The sequence below is a fragment of the Quercus lobata genome, chromosome 10 (genome assembly GCF_001633185.2).
Source record: "Quercus lobata isolate SW786 chromosome 10, ValleyOak3.0 Primary Assembly, whole genome shotgun sequence".
NCBI classification, from domain to species: domain Eukaryota; kingdom Viridiplantae; phylum Streptophyta; class Magnoliopsida; order Fagales; family Fagaceae; genus Quercus; species Quercus lobata.
This window is the reverse complement of record NC_044913.1, coordinates 5,038,818-5,055,872: the sequence shown is the minus strand read 5'-3', so window position 1 is coordinate 5,055,872 and position 17,055 is coordinate 5,038,818. Positions and strand designations below refer to the sequence as shown.

The following is a 17,055-nucleotide window of genomic DNA, read 5'->3' as shown; positions in this document are numbered from 1 at the left end:
TTAATTTTCTTGTGGCAGTTTTTCTAATTTTTTTTTAATAAAGAATAATCATATTGGATGTTATAAATTGTTAGCGATGAATATCATTTGCTACATTTGTCTTTCAAAACGATGTAGAAGAAATCAGTAATATCTTTTATTTTAATAATTATTACTTCAAATAATTTCTTTAAATGTGAGCAAACTCCTTTCTGTTTTTTCAATTGTCTCAATGATAAGATAGGTGGGAAAGGAGAAAATTGAACTATTTATTATCCTTATAAAGAAAATTAAGTAAGATCACTTGACTAAAAGGATATTTTACCATAAACAAGCTCTATTTGTGGCTAAACTTGCAACAATGCTGTAGAACAAGCTGTGAATATTATTTTATCAACAACTTGCCAGAATGCTGTATAGAATAATGTTGTATTCCATAAACTGTACATGCAATTGAAAGTTGAAACATAAGTCTTTGCTGAAGTGAGGAAATCCAAACCGATCATTAAATTAAAACAAACGAAGTACAAACAACCATTGCTGAAGTGAGAACTGGGAACTCTTTTCAAGCTTCTTTCTCTTGTTTTGGGCTCTGGGCCCACTGGCCCACAATCTTCTTGTTCAATTTCAAACTTCAAAGCCACCAACCCATAGGCCATAGCCATGGCTACCTCACTATCTCTCCCTCAATTTCTCTCCTCTCTTCTCCCTTCAAAACAACCCATCCCACCACCACCACCACCACCACCCTCAAGTCTCCACTTTCCCAACAAACCACCATCTGGGTGGGTCTCACTAGTGTCCACCACCTTGGACCCCACAACTCCGAGTTGTTCTTCTTTCATCAACCCAATAGTGTGTCCTGCACTGGCATACTCAAACACCCTTTACTTCAAATTTTGCTATAACGTTCAGGTGATAGTGGGTGAGAATGAACCGGAAGATAAACTGGTGGGCCGGTTCAGGAGAGAGGTGTTGAGGGCCGGTGTGATCCAAGAGTGTAAAACGGCGAAAATGGCCAACTGGCCTTAAAAACCAAACTATCTAGTTAGTAGGCTCTCTTTATAAACATATTTCATTTATAGCATCTCGAGTCTCAAAGACTCGATTTTGGGCTTCAAAATCGAGTCTTTGAGGCTCGGTTTGTATGCTTGACCACGTCTGATGTGGCAGTGAGGTTCTCTGTTTCTCTCCCTCTGATCTGATCTGTGTGTTTCTCTTTCTCTCCCTCTCCCTCTGATCTGATCTGCGTTTGGGTATTTTGGCATGGAGAGAATTAGAATATTTTTTTAAAAATTTTGGGATTGAAATCGAGTCTCTAAGACTCGATTTCCGGTTGGAATACACGTGGAAATCGAGTCTAAGAGACTCGATTTCCATGTCAATACCATATGGCAACTCTGCCACATCAGACGTGGTCAAGCATACAAACCGAGCCTTAAAGACTCGATTTTGAAGCCCAAAATCGAGTCTTTAAGACTCGAGATGCTATAAATGAAATATGTTTTTAAAGAGAGCCTACTAACTAGATAGTTTGGTTTTTAAGGCCAATTGGCCATTTTCGCCTATTTTGAGAATACTCACGACAAGAAGAAGAGGAAGGCACGTGACGCTGCTAGAAGGAACCGAAAATGGTTTGGCTTTTTGTCCTCTTTCTGTCTATTTCTTTTTTCTTTTTCTTTTTTTCATAAGCAAATTTATTTACTTTCTGTGGGACTGGTTGGTAGCAGAGAAAATGGGAAGAAAAGAAATGGAAAGAAATATTCTAGCTTTGGGTTTTATGTTAGTTCTACAAAATAGTGATCGTTAGAATAATGCTTAAACGTAGCTTTTTGGACAAGAGGTAATTTAATCAACAATACTATGGATTTACTCAATTTCACCTGTTAATGTGGTTGATTGTGACTTTGTGAGTGATCGGCCAAAAGTGGTGGATCTATGTAAGAATGAGTAGAAATGTGACCATATCAATATGTTGTGAAATTGGGTGTAATCTTAGAATTATTGTAATTTTATAAGCGACTTCAAACTCTATTAGAAATAAAAAGGTTTGAACTTACTTACTAGGGGAAGTCTAGACCCACACATAAAAGGGAAACCTGACAATAATTGTTTTTTGATAGATAGACGGTGGGGGAGGGTAGAGGGGGAGATGGGGTTCGAATTACAGACATGGAACATCACAAAGCATGTCATTATAGTTGGCCCTGGCCTTAGAATAATTGTCAAATGGAATTTAAGCTTTTGGGATATGTTGTAATATATGGTAACTATTCATTTTCAGCATGACTGAAAGATCACAATGTAACCTTAGTTCACCCCACTGAAGGATGAAGGTGTGTTAAATAGTGAAGAGGCCGGTGATGTTTGATGTAAATTTTATACATGAACGGCTCTATTGTAATTATAAAGCAATTATTTGAGAGAGAGTCAGTTAGCACTGGGCTAAGAGTGGTCTCTACTCTCTAGGCTTTGGGGTTATAAACTTTGTTGCTGCTTTGATGGACTTGAAGTTTGTGTTCCGTATAAGTGGAAGCAACATGTAGTTTAATAGAATTACAGGCCAAATACTCCTGGTAGTGTTTCTTTTGGGGGGGTGGGGGGGTTGAGGAGGGAAGGTTTTACCTGCTGCTTTGGATGTGAATATGCAGTCTTTAAGGCAATAAAACCAATGTAGCTTTTGTTAAAATATATTCTTTGTGCTGCTAACCCTGGCTGGAGATTGAAATTTTTGACTGTGAGAGTGATTTCAAGAAAGTAGCATCACCCACATGTTTGCAATTCCCATGATTGTGTTTGTAACTGAACTTAAAAGAGTCATGCACAGAGAAGTTAGTAATTATGTAGTACTAGGTGATAAGATGAATTTCATAATTTTCCTTAGGTTGATTAATTAACTAGCTGCTTCTTTTAGATTGGTTATAATTAATCCTCTGTGTTATACTTATCAAAAATTAATCCCATGAGTTATACACTATTTAATATCAGTTTACTAAGCTTTAGCATATGATGCATGACTTTGCAAGTCAGTTAAAGAAGTAAGAGGAAGTAACATATTAGTATGGTTTGCATTATGAAGTACAAAGACTGGCAGAGAGGGTGTGTTTTGTTTTCTTCCCTGGCACAAGTTGAGAATGATGATCAAAATAAAAATGTACCTTCTTTTCTTTCTACAACAAAAGGGAGCAATTTTGTTTAGCTTTGCCCAATAGTTTATTTTCTTCTCTCGTTTCATTGCTCTTACTTTTTTGCAAATTTGGCGAAGATATGTTTTGGTGTTTTTGTTTATTCTAGGAAAATTTCATCTTAATGGCCTTAGACTGTTAGTAATTGCAAAAATTTGAGGTTCATTTTAGAATCTTGAATTATTTCTCCCTTTCATATTTATGCGTCTCTTTTGATGAGTATGTCTAGGTATATCTGGGCCTTGTTAGCACTACATCATGAATTGCTAAAATATTCATTTTGTTTCATACCCACCTTTGTTTTTTAGGTATTCTTCTTTTTGAAATATCTTTACAATGAGTTAACGAGTCTTTTCTGATATGAAATACTCATTTTCAGGCGCCCACTACCAAAAGTCCAGGCTAAACAGGAAGCCCCTAAGAAAAGGAATGGTGAAAAAGATGATAACTGGGATGACTATGAAGTAGATCTTCCATACTGTAAACACTAGAAGAAGAAGAAGAAGGAAAAAAAAGAGAGGGGGGGGTGTTGGGGGCGCAGGGAGAAGCTGTATCAACCACATTTTGGAATGCCACATCTGTGAGGTTTCTGAAGAAGTGGGGTTTTCACTGTATTGTTTTACAGGAAAGTGTTTTTTCACATGCTGTATATACTAACTTCAACCTACTGATATTAAGCCTTTTTTTTTTCTTTTTAATGCTTACAACATGCAAGGAATGGAGATTAGAACCCAAATTTTCTTCTATGGATGGATAGGACAATGTCACTGAACCATAAACCTCTTATTGATATTTAGTCATTACTAGTAAGCTTGACAAAACTGAACTCATCTTACTCGATCAAGCTTGGTCCATTGAGAAAAATCCAATGAATCACTGGATCATCAGAAGATAACCAAAAAAAGTCAAGGACGACCCACTCAATTGAGCCATGTCAATGAGCATGCCGTTGGGACCATAAAGATTCTCCTTGAGGACATCCTAATCTTTGCTACTAACCTTTGATGTAGAGATTCTATTATATGGTTAAGATTTTATTTCTTGTATCTAACAATATACATGATGTTACATCATTCAACGTGAATGATATAATTTCAAATTTATAATATATCATTTAAAGTGAATAAATATAGCTTAAAATTTATAATATTTAATGAAAACTAGGAAATAAAAAGGATCATAATCCTCATAGGAATATGTATAATCTCAAATCGAGCCTTTTCTTTTATTCCCCCTTTTGACTGGTAAAATGGAGCATAAATTTGCTGCCCCCCCCGCCCCACACACACACACACACACACACAACATTGTAAAGTCTTTAGTAGTGACTCTGAGAAGGAATAAAAATACAATATAAAAAGTATCCAAACATTGAGAAATGCAGAATAGGTTTGAGAGGGATCACTTCCCACCTTTCTCCTCATCTGTTTTCATCATAATCATCAAACAAAGTGTTTTACCTTTTAAAACGCCCTGGTTGATCAAAAGTTCTCAACGGTTTTAAAGTAGGTTATGTAGCAATTAGAGACTGCTGTGCTGGTACTGCAATTGGTTATGGCCTTTATTGCCATCACTGTACTTTGAGACCGCTTATAATCACTCATCTCCAGATGCATGAACATTATAGGTATGGAGTGTCATCATACTGTATATCAATTTAATTCCCAGGAGAGAGAGAGGAAACAAACACAGAAGAGGAAGGAAAGAAGAAATCCAAATAGCCAAATGGTAAATTAATCATTAATTAGCACCTTTATTTACCTATATACATGCCTCATTGACATAAACACATCCTAAAAATTAAATATATGGAAAAATTGTCATTTCCTAATACACTAACAACAACCTTAAACCTATCAAGCTGTCAGAAATCAACTACAGAAGCTCATCAACATCACTTTTCTCTTTCAAGGACTCAATTTCTCACAGAAGCTTTTCAAGCCTTCAGGGGTAAACCAATTATCTTTCATCTGCAGGAAATTACAGAAAGGTTATCTCCAGCACAACATCTACATATTCGTTTTGGTACTTCATATAATAAACGAGACACCAAGGAGAAAACTCACGAAGTAAGGAAAATGCTGAGTGCTAAAATCCTCTGGAGCACTCTCCATGAACAAGTTAATGAAGTAGAGAACAAAACTGCCACATTCCTCACCATTTCTCTGTTGTGGCACCTAAAATTATATAAAAGAATTCCACTTTCTTATTGTTCTGGATGAAAATACAAGTGAAAAACAGGAGGATTGAGGTGGAAATTAATCAAGAGCATGTATTAATGATCACCTTAGGCACCAAGAGAGGAATTTGATATATAAAGTCTTCAGTCTCAAGCCTACCCTCTGCTTTATAGATGTCCAATACAAATCTGAAGGAATAAAAAAAAAAAAAATCAAAACATTGAATAAACAATTATACCAACAGATGGAGGCAGGTTTTGCTATACATACTTTCTTATATCTGGTTCAAGCCGCCTTGGGTTTGCCTTCTCAAGTGAGTCCAGCAACAACATGCATGGTGTTCTTGTTTCTGATTTTGTGCTCTCACCAAAGTGGCAGAAGATCAGGAGGCTCCAGTGACGCCTAAAGAAATGGTATTTGAAACAATAAAATCTGATTGTATCTCTAGGACAAAGAAACAAGGCAGCATCATAAAATCCCATCCATTGACAATAAACAAAATGTTTATAGTCAAGTTAATGGAAAGAAACCTACCAGCAAACAATAGGAACCAAAACATATTTCTTCGAAAAAATGTCCTTTTTCCGTATCCATGTTAGCACCTTGGCTTTATAGGCTGATTTCCTATGTAACTCAAACCATAAGCAATCAAGGTATGTAAAGGACGTTTTCTTATCTTCTGAAAAGCTCCTCCATAGATTCCTATACATGTCAGGCACTTTAATTCAGAACATGGGCATGAAAATTGAGACAACTATTCCAATGGCAGAATAATTGAGATCAAGACTCACTGGAAATAACATTCAAAAGCTCCACTATCAAGCTTATTTTGCATACACGTTGCATTCTTAGACCTAATTTTCCTCTTTGATCGCCGACGGCGAGGAAAGTCAACTAGAATCATTGGAGAATCTGCTAAAAAGCCCCTCTTTATCATGTCAGCTTCTTGCTCAATCAAATTACTGCGAGCCTTCATGGAAACTGCAACATGCTTTGAAATTTGAGTACCAAGAAACTTTATCAAGGCAAAACAAGCTCATTCAACCCCATCATTCACCGCAGAATAAAAATCCTTTCTAACAGGTATGACCAAAGCACAAAAGCATAGGGTAGGTTTCATTGATCCATTTGGTTGCTAAGAATATAGAGCAAAAGAAAACTTCAAATTCTGCTAAAAATTTTACGACACTGACATAATTAAGTTCAGCACCCCCAATTTCCTGGAGACTAAATACGCATATGTTGTTATAAGTAAAAAATTTATAGCAATGATTAAAAGGACCAAGGCCTAGAATTTCAGGGTATACAAAAGCCTCAATGGCTCAGCACAAAGAACAACATTTTAAAAAGATGGAGTCCAAATCAATAGAAACAAAAGGGTTTTGGCAAAAGATAACAACAATAATAAAAAAATTAATACCTTGTTCAGTCTTTTTCCCTTTACTCACCAGGGACTCAAAAATACATCTCCCTAAAATATTTACAAAATCAAAAAACCTAGACATGAGTAAGCAAGGCATGCCACTTCATTACGCCGCATTTCATACATAGGTACGGAATGCACACTAGTTATTGACACTATGCTGAAATTATTTTAAGCTTCTACAAATCAATGTAATAAAGCACAATTTTTTTATAACAAAACAATTCCCTCAAGCCAATTATACTAAAAATTCCATAAATAACAGTCCTCAATTTTGGTCCCATCATTCCAAATTAAAAATACAACCGATCACCAATGAGCTATAGCCCAACTGGCACTTCCTCCTCCCATAATAATAGGAAGGAGTGTGAGGCCCTGCATTCAAGACTTATTGGGTACGTGTATACCTTACCAATAATAATAATAATAATAATAACTTCCTCTCTCTCTATCTGTCCTTTGTCAAATTTCTGATGTGAGCAATGCAGACTTGACTAATCTATACCATTGCAAAGTGAGTAAGATTTGGTGGTTTCTTTCATTGTTTAATTTGCCCAAACAAGAAAAAATAAATAAATAAAAAACATTTAAACTCCAAATCAAACTGACATTCCAAAAAAATAAAATAAAATAAACCCCACAAATAGGTTATATTAAATTTCCATCAAACACCAAAACACACTGATTCTTTGTCTGCAAATTCAATTTAAACAATGTGAAACCCTTGTTCATACATTCAACAATAAAACAAACAATTTGCAATTACACTGGTTTTTTCTTCAGCATTAAGAGAATTCAACATTAAAAATTAGTACCAAGTTAAGAACCCGAAAAAACTAAGGGTCTTGCACCATAAAGTTCAAATCTTTGTGTGTTTTGAACTATCAAGTTTAGTTTTTTTATGTTTTTTTTTTCCTCTCAGAAACAAAGTAACGAATAAATTATAAAAATAACAATAAAACTAAAAAGGAAAGTGAACAAACGGTGGAGAAAAACATACCAGAAGTTGGAGAAGGAGAGTCCTCGTCGATTATTGATATGGTTTCTACCAGCTTTCTCTCTTTCCTTCCCATTCTTTGAGATTTTCTCATTGAAATTGCGTCCTTGTGATTGAGAAAGAGAGAGAGAGACTGAGAGAGAAGGTTTTAAATGCAAGTGGGACTTGGTAGTTGTTTTTGTTTTTTTTTTTTTTTGGTAATCTACTTGTTAGTTGTTTGTTTTAGAAGAAAGTGTGAATTCTGTGAACGTTTGTGTCATGTGTGAGTGTACCTGCGAATCATCTGGACTGAAGGTGCATTTGGATGGGATAAAATAACAGTATCATCCTTTGAACACTTTTATTATTATTATTACTGTGTTATCATTATTATTATTATTAGTAAGAATATCTTAGGGTAATAACCCTCTGAACTATTTGAATGCAAAATTGATTCTCAAAAAAAATATAATCGGGTGATAGCTTAGGGTAAAATTGTGTAAATTATCTTTCTTTTTCTTTTTTATTTTAAGAGCGAACATTGATATGATGTGGCAAAAGAAAAAAATATCCTTCCTTTTACCCATGTATGTATTTATCTATTAAATGAAAATCAAGTGGGTAAAGTCAAAAAAATGGTGATATACGTGAGTTTAAAGTGCCCTAATTAGTTTATGAAATTTTTTTTTTTATATGAAATAAAAAACAATTGACTTTTTGACAACTTTTTATATTTTTTATCATAAAAATATTAAAATAATTTTATAATTTTTCTAAAATTGTTTATTAACATATTAACAAATGCCACAAGGAGGAAAGAGTTCATTACATTTTATTAACAAAAGTCTTGTAGCTGAATTGGTTTAGAGGAGAAAGGGTTTAAATTACAAGGTTAGAAGCATATTGTAATTATCTCTAAAAAAAAACAAATGCCACGAGAGCTTTTGTTAACAATGACCCTTCCAAAAAATCTTTTTCTCTCTACCGTTGTGTGTTGGTGTTTTTATCTATATAAACAAAAACAAAAAAAAAAAAAAAAACAAAAGACATTTTGTGTAATACAATAGCAAGTAATTCATTACATTTTATTAGAATTTCTAACATTTAGCCCTGTTTGGTAGCCTATTTTGAGTAACTTTTTGAACATTTTAAATACAGTTACACATATTTTTTCATCCGCACGTATATAAAAAACACTCAAAGTTACTCAAAACCCCTATACTAAACACCTCCTTAAAATCTAACAATTATAAATGGGCCCAGCCCACCTCTGTCCTCCAAAACATAAACCCAAGCAACCAAAAAAGATGGGCATCGGCCCAATCTCAATTACATTGTACATGAAGATACCAATTTTCCTTGGACTCATTTTACTCGGCAGTTACAAACCTTTGAAACCTTAAATCAAAAGGACACGCAGGCACGTTCACTCTCATTCATCAACAACAGACACCTATTCTCAACGTTCCCAACCGCCACAAACTTCCTCACTAAACAAGTGTAATTCAGTGTTTCCAAGAGCCCTTCACTGTTTGTGTTTGTTGCCCAAAACTAGAGCGCATAAGAAGGCAGGAAATGGAGAAGAGAGCATAGCTCAGAGTACATGACAGAAACCCCATAAAAGGTTTCAAGAAAAAAAGCTGACAAATTATCTCAAATCAGCCACTTTTTTGTTTTTCTGCTTCATCATCATCATCTATTTGCTTTCATACATGTACAGAAGTTGCTTGTGAGTTCTTACTCTGATATTAAACAGACTCAATCTTATTCACTGTTGAATTTATGCATTGTATTAAATGCTCTTCTGGGTTGATGATTTGTATTGGTGAAATTGGGTGTATGTGAGAATTTTTAATTCTTGAGTTTGAATTAACTCCATTTTCTAGATTTTATATGGGTTTTTTTTTTTTTTTTTGCTGTTTTTTGAACGAGTGTGTTCTAGATTTTTTATGTGTGATTTGTTTTGTTTTTGTTTATATAATTTTATTCTCTTGGTTAATTTGTTAATATATCTGTAAATGCAATTAGTGGCATGGTTCATGCTTGTGTATGCTTTACCAAAAACTTGTTTTCTTAAATGGCCCTTTTTCTGTGTGCAAACATTACCTGCAGAATGATGATTTTGGAGTACTGGTCATGTTTGGGACCTTTGGGATGAAACTCTATCCCATGTAGATGACATCCACTGTTTCATATGATATTCAATTTACTTTATTTTGATTCTTTTAGCCAGCTCTGTAGAGGTTGGAATTAGATTGTTTTACCCAACAATCAATTATTTGTGGCTAAACTTGATTTCAATAAATTTTACAGATTTTTTAATGAGAAAAGATGGAACTTGAGGAAGTACAATCTGATCTCCTTGCCTTGAGACAATTATATGGGCTCCTTCAAAATATTGATCAAGGCCTACAAAGCAAAAGTTCAGAAAATGTAAGCTCTCTTATCTCGAAACAATCTATTTCCTTTGACCTACCATGTCATGGAGTCTTGACTTTCAAATGTATTACTTCACTAGCACACTCATTATTTTGGCTATGAAAAAAATTAACAACGGAAATGAAATTTTCTTTTATTTGATTCTTAATTTTAATTTTTCACCCCGAGCATTTTGGCAATATACTCTATTCCTTTGTACCTCTTTGTTCATTGTATGATTTGATTATAGATAATTGTAAAGAATCTTGAGAATGTGCAAAGAAGTCATATGTTGAGAATAGTTGTTTTTCCTTTTTCCTTTTCTTGTTGATATCTTTTTTGAGTGATACTAGGAATATTACAAATTTTACTACATAAGCTTTACAAACTATGTGTCAATTTTTAAACCCAAGAAAAAAATGACCAAAAAATTTGCTTATTATGTTATTGTCCTAACATCAATCACATTCATTGTTACTTCAGTTTATAAGTTTTTAAACACAAGGAATGAGTGTCATATGGTATTTAGCAACATTGTAAACATTCAGTGCTCTTTTGGTATGATTTAATATTAACACGACCTTCTTGTTCTTAAACAGTTGGATGAGAAAGCACGACTCTTTTTGAAAACTTTGCTCGACAATGCAAGAAAAAGAGTTTTTGAGAGCCATTCAAAGGTACATTATTCAGTACTGTGAATGAAGTTTTTTATTATTATTTTTTTCTAGAGCAAACTACAAATTAAAGAAAACAAAGCATGCTCTTGGATCCTAATAGGAAAAGGAAATCATTCCTATATGATGATTGTTGCCTAATTTATCTTCTCATGATGGTGTAACAGATTATAGCAGCACAATCTGGTTTCTCTAACACTCCAAAGGCTATGCCAGTTTCAACATCTTTTCCCCTCATTACTCAAGCCTCAAGCAAAGGGTCAAAATTCCAAACAATCACTTCACAAAAAGGTGAGTTGCCACCCAGGAAACCAACACCAGAGAAAGCAATTCCCATGCTCTCTAAACCCAGCATCTCTTCAAGCAAACCCGAGTACGAAAGGCGACAACGTTGGATTTGTGAGCAAAGCAGTATGAAGAGGCAGAACTCAGTTGAGGACACAAACAACATAGCTAACAGTAAAGCCACAAGTTCAAGCATGAAAAGTACTCATCAACATCAGCTGCACAACCAGTTAGGCTCTTTTAATGTGTTCAATTTGCAAGCAAAAAGAATGCCACAAGTGAAAGAGAACTCAACACAGAAAAGAATGCATGAACTCCAACGTAGTCCAAGCATTGCTAGTTCCTCAAGCTATTTAGCAACTGGGCTTATTGAACCAGGACTTGGTTATAGTCCCACTTATCTTATAGATAAGAAACCAGACCAGGCCGATGATATTTCAAAGCATGTTGCTAGTACAATCAAACAAATTGATTCCCACATTTCAGCTTTGAAACTTTGTTCTGGGATTGTGAATTCTAACATGACTAGTACAAGTTTGGGTCTGGTGTCTAAGCCAGTTACTCCTTTGACACAAATTAAAGATGGGTTTGGTAAAAAAAGCAAGCTGGGCAATCTTGATGAGCCTGTACTTTTGGGTTTGGATAGAAGTGAATTACCGAGTCAGCAGACGAGTCAACTCAGTATGAAACATGATAGCTATTTGAGCCCAGCAAGCAAGCCCATTTATTCGCTTAGTCAGCTGGCGAGTCAGATTGGAGGTGGGGACAGTGAATCATTTGCAAGAGCACATGGCTGGCCGAGTGTCAGAAGTAGAATTGGGTTACTGAGTCGAGCAGCGAGTCGGAATGACGATTTTGTGAGCCAGAGTGGTGATTATGTTCACGGGTTTAGGTTCCCTACAAGTCAGCTTTTGAAAGAGAGTCAAAAACTACAAGATTCAACGGCTCAGATTGAGACAACTAGGAAGGTAATCAGATCTAGACCATCCATGTCACCTCAGTCAGTGAGGTCCACTAATTCTCTTGGGCCACATCAAAAGGTAATCAAGCCAACTCTACTAGGACTAGACCAAAGAAAAGGGACCTACAAGATTAGTCATGAGGACCCACACAACAAGATCTTGCCACGTCAGTTTCATGATGAATCAGACGGTCCCAGCTCTTCTTCAGATTCTTACTTCTCTATTAGTAATGGACAAGGTGACAGTCGTAGGAGTGAGAGCAATAGCGAAAGTTATGAGTACTCATTGCCAAGTCAGACTCGGGCCCACAATCACATTGGTCCCACAAGTGAAAGTAGTTGGGCTAGTAATGAACAAGGTAGTGGGCCTAGCAGTATTGAAAGCAATGGTTATTCATTGCCAAGCCAAACCCGAGCCCATCATAAGAGGATTGCAATTACAAGTGAAAGTAGTGAAAGCTATGGTTATTCATTGCCAAGGGCCCAACATCACATTGGTCCTACATTGAGAATTGCTAGTGAAAGTAGCTTAGAAGATACTATTGGTTCATATGTGGGTCCCACTAGAAGATTCAAATCAAGCCGTAGGAGGAGCCCAAAAAAATCAATAGGACGGTTGAGGAAACTCAAAAACAAACTAGGACTTATCTTTCATCATCATCATCACCATCACCATCATCACCATGATGATGATGATGATGATGATGAGATTGGTCATGCCCTAGTGGGCCACAAGAAGAAGAATTCCATGTGGAAGCCCTTGAAGAAAATGCTACACCATGATAATAGAGGGATTCAAAAGATGAAGAAATCAACGGTCAGTAGCTTGCCACGTAAGCACCAGGTAAAACATTTTCATGGCTTGATGGAAGGGCTATTGAGGCATGTTCGGCATTCAAAGAAATCAAAAAAGGGTTCAAAAGGTAGGATCAGACGGCTAGGGAATGGGCCACGTGTTGGTAATAAGAGGGTGGCAAAGAAGTTGCAATGGTGGAAAATGTTAAGGCGCCAAGGTGGAGTGAAGCTGCCCAAAAAGGGGCGTGTTAGAGTAGGCTTAACGAGGAAAAACAAAAAACCACTACTTAAAATGAGTTGATAATGAGTTTGTTTGTAAATGTGTACAATAGTAACAATACTATACTCGATTATTTAGTTTACAATGTAAATATAACGTGAACGGTAAAATGTAAACTAATAATTTTTCTTATTGTTATTGTATTCTTGATTCTTAAGGCCTACACTCTGTGTCAGACAAAATCATAAACCATCTTCAGGTTGGTAATGATTTTTTATGGCAGCAATCTAACTTTTCAGGTGTTTTATTTAATTATCCCAGCCACTTTTCCTGCGTCTAACTGTTGGTTATAGGATTATAGCTTCTTGAGCTGCTTGGTTACAAGATTTTGAGGATAATTACTCTGGAAAAGGGGCTTTGAAATTGAAGTTTGATTGATTGGAATGGTCTGAATATGTAACAAATAAATTATCTCACAACCTTGATTTGCATTTTTTGATGGAAAGTAAATGGCTCGGTTGGATTGGGTCTGATCATCATTCACTATAATATGCTTGGGTGTTTGTGGTTTTTTTTAAGGTGAAATTTGAACCCATAGCCTTTATTTGATAAACTTGATTAATTGAGCCAACTAAACCCATTACCCGTCTGTTTTGTTTACCAGTTTATTTAGTTATGTTGTTATTGTTGTAGTAATGCCTATTGACTAAACACACTAGTCTTTTCCTTGTTAGTAAATGACACATTATAATTAATTTTGCCATTTGACATGAAGGTGCAGGACCAAAAATTGCAATTTAATATTCAAACAAACTAGCATGTAGTCCGTGCTTACGCACGGAAATATTAACAATTGTGATGATAAGATGTTTATCTTAGTAAATTCAATTTCCACATTGAGCATTATGAATGGAAGTAACTTAACACCAATATTTAAAAATCAAATTGGACACATAGCACAAAATTAAACTACAATTAGAAATTAATTTGATTCAATTTGAATTCTAAAATTGAACTTCAACTTAATATAATATATATGATTATATTTTTGTCACTTTTAACAAATTAACAAAATCTTAATCCAGACACACTAAAAACTGTTAAAAAATAAAAACTAATCATTGAGATTGGAATCTTCTTAGAGGCGCCAATGAAGCGCTAATGTATGAGAGTGTGAAGCAAGGAAGAGTGGGATTGAACATTGTGTTTGAACCCGGCCTTGCTCTAAAAAATTCGTAAGGACGAGGAGAGGGCAGTGTGTGGATCTAATTGGTAGAGGTTGAGAGAGGAGGAGACATGGGATGAAGATATGGAATTAGGAGGAGATGATGTTTTACTTTTATAGTCTTTCTCGTTGGACTCCTTGGTTCTGGTTGTGGGATTAGAAGAGCTCTAGACTCTATTGAGATCACCCATAAAAGTGTGCAGGTGAGATGTTCTTGCTTAGGCCAATGAGTATTATTATTGTGGTTTTCTTGGCTTCCGTGTTAAATGTTAATGCATCATTTACTTGGGCACAAAAATTAGAAAATTTAGATAAGATACATGACACAAAATTGGAGTCCAATTTATAATCTCCATGAAAGTGTGCAGGTAAGATGTTTTTGCTTAGGCCAATGAGCATTATTATTGTGGTTTTATTGGCTTCCGTGTTAAATATTAATGCATCATTTATTTGGGCACAAAAATTAGAAAATTTAGATAAGATACATGACACAAAATTGAAGTCAAATTTATAATCTAATTAAATTTTTTTTTTAGTTTTGGTTAGGACAAGTGGCGCAAAATTGAGAATCCAATTGAAATCTAATTGGATTTTCTCTTTGCTTCACCTATTATTATATATATAGATTAGATTACCTGTAGCATTTGCTTTGCTATTTCGTTTAACCACTCGAATAGGATACAAGAAAATTAGGTAGTTCCATAGTCTAGTATAGTGTCCAAATACTCTCTCTCAGATTCAAGAAAATTTTATTTAAATCTTTGATTCTCAAAAAAATTCAAGAAACGTATTGATGAGTATTCATGCCTTTTTCGAAAAATGCAAGTAGCATAAGTGAATATATAGCTTACAGAAAATTGGGTTAATCCAACCAATCTTACTTGCATAATGAAAATAATCGCTGCTCTATCTCTCCATAGAATCAAACTAACTAAAAGGTGTGCGTTTATGAGTTGATGCCGAAGTTTTAATCAATTATTGCCAATATTTTAGAACCTAAAAAGATATCGTCAACAATTTCAATAACCGGATTCATTGTTATTCTTATTATAGTAGATGCCATCACACATACAATCACACTCAATTCAATGGAATTATTTGATTTTAAAGGGATACATGTGACATGATAGTTAAGGATGACAATAGGGAGAGATATGAACAACTCGTGTGCCTCATTTCCTTTTAGGCACAAATAGAGTTGGATAGGACATGGTGCGATGTAGAGATATCTTGGCATCACGAATTAAGTGATGTTATCATTGATATGAGATACATATGAGCAAAAAAAAAAAAAAAAAAAAAAAAAAAAAAAAAAAAAAAAGAGTCATTAGTGATGGTGTAAAAAACAAGTTTTTTAGGTTTTTTAGGAGACAATAATAGAATAGGTGTATAAAAAGAAAGAAGAAAAAACTACATATATGATCTAATATAAAAAATATATATACACATGTTTGCAATGGGGTAGGGAAAGTCAGGTTAGGACAATAAAGACTTGTCTTGTCTCATCCTCCCTTAGGGGTAGAGGCAAGGAAAACTCATGCAATGCAAAGCAAGATAGGAATGGCCGAACGCAACAAGAAATTTTTGCCATCCATCATTTTTTTCCCTTATTAAAAGAGTAATACTAGAAGTATAATATTTTCACCACTACTAACATGATAAATTTGTAATTGGAACAATATTACTTGAACTAGGATACATTATTTCATTATTAATATCACTTTTATTATGTATCAATCATAAATAGAATAATTAAATCTTAAATAAATAAATAAATTTATTTAATTTAAATTTACATGGATTCTAACTTCTAAGTGATTGGTTGATATATATTATAAGGACTCGATTTGTAACGATCCTAAACTGGTATTGGGTTCGTACGTTAAAGGCCCAAACAATAAAATTTGTAGAGCGTGGGCGTCCAAGAACTAGGTTAACTTTAAAAGAAAAACGATTAAACCTCACGTTTATAGATGGATTAGCACTAATATAACAATTAGCTTTTCTTTGAAACAAGTTCAGCTCTTTGGTTTCTAAGGTTTTCTTCTGAGTGCTCTCTGTTTCTTTTTGAGGTTCCGATCTTTTTTCCTCAATGCCTTCTTTTATGTTATATACTGCCTTCTTGATATCATCTTCACCACACACTTGTAGGTTGGGTTCGGGGGATTTCTTTCTGTCCCATCTAACACCTTCTGAAACCTCCAACCAGCAGCTGTAAGGCTGATTCATCACTGTTCAGGTATCACTTTCACATTAATGCGGCCAGAGAGTTGGTTGAGAGGCAATTAATGCGGATGCAGCTGCTGTCATAGATATTTGTTTCCCTTTTCTTTCTTACCCTTGGCCCCATATCGTTATAACAAGGTGGCGTCTAGGTCGTTCTCGAACTTATATTGTCGAGAAGGATTTTATTCTCGGACAAATACTGAACTCACCTTCGTGATATTTATTCTTCCTTTCATTTGGTTACCCTTACAACCTGATTTGGACCTCCTCGGACGGTTTTACGTCCTCGGATGGACCACAGACCCAATTTACACGACTTTAATAATTTATTGATTAACCGGCCCCCACATATATATTTTTTGAAAATTTATGATTTCAATTGAATTTTAACTTTTAAGTGATTTGAAATTCCCAAATAGTTCAAAACTCTATTAGATTTAAATAATTATTACTAAAATAAAATATTATTTTGTAAATTTTGCCTAAAGTAATTATACTTATAATAACA

General features: G+C 34.8%; 1 protein-coding gene across 1 annotated transcript; it reads right to left on the bottom strand.

Annotated features, from left to right (window-relative positions):
- Positions 1-4,882: 4,882 nt before the first annotated feature.
- Positions 4,883-8,057, bottom strand: LOC115964125 (probable ubiquitin-like-specific protease 2A). Its single transcript, XM_031083459.1, has 7 exons — positions 7,768-8,057; positions 6,136-6,325; positions 5,879-6,046; positions 5,615-5,746; positions 5,451-5,532; positions 5,231-5,341; positions 4,883-5,134 (listed from the first exon to the last, which is right to left on the bottom strand). Exons 1-7 carry the CDS (start codon positions 7,856-7,858, stop codon positions 5,072-5,074), a joined length of 837 nt encoding a protein of 278 aa, XP_030939319.1. The 5' UTR covers positions 7,859-8,057; the 3' UTR covers positions 4,883-5,071.
- Between the last annotated feature and the right edge of the window lie 8,998 nt (positions 8,058-17,055).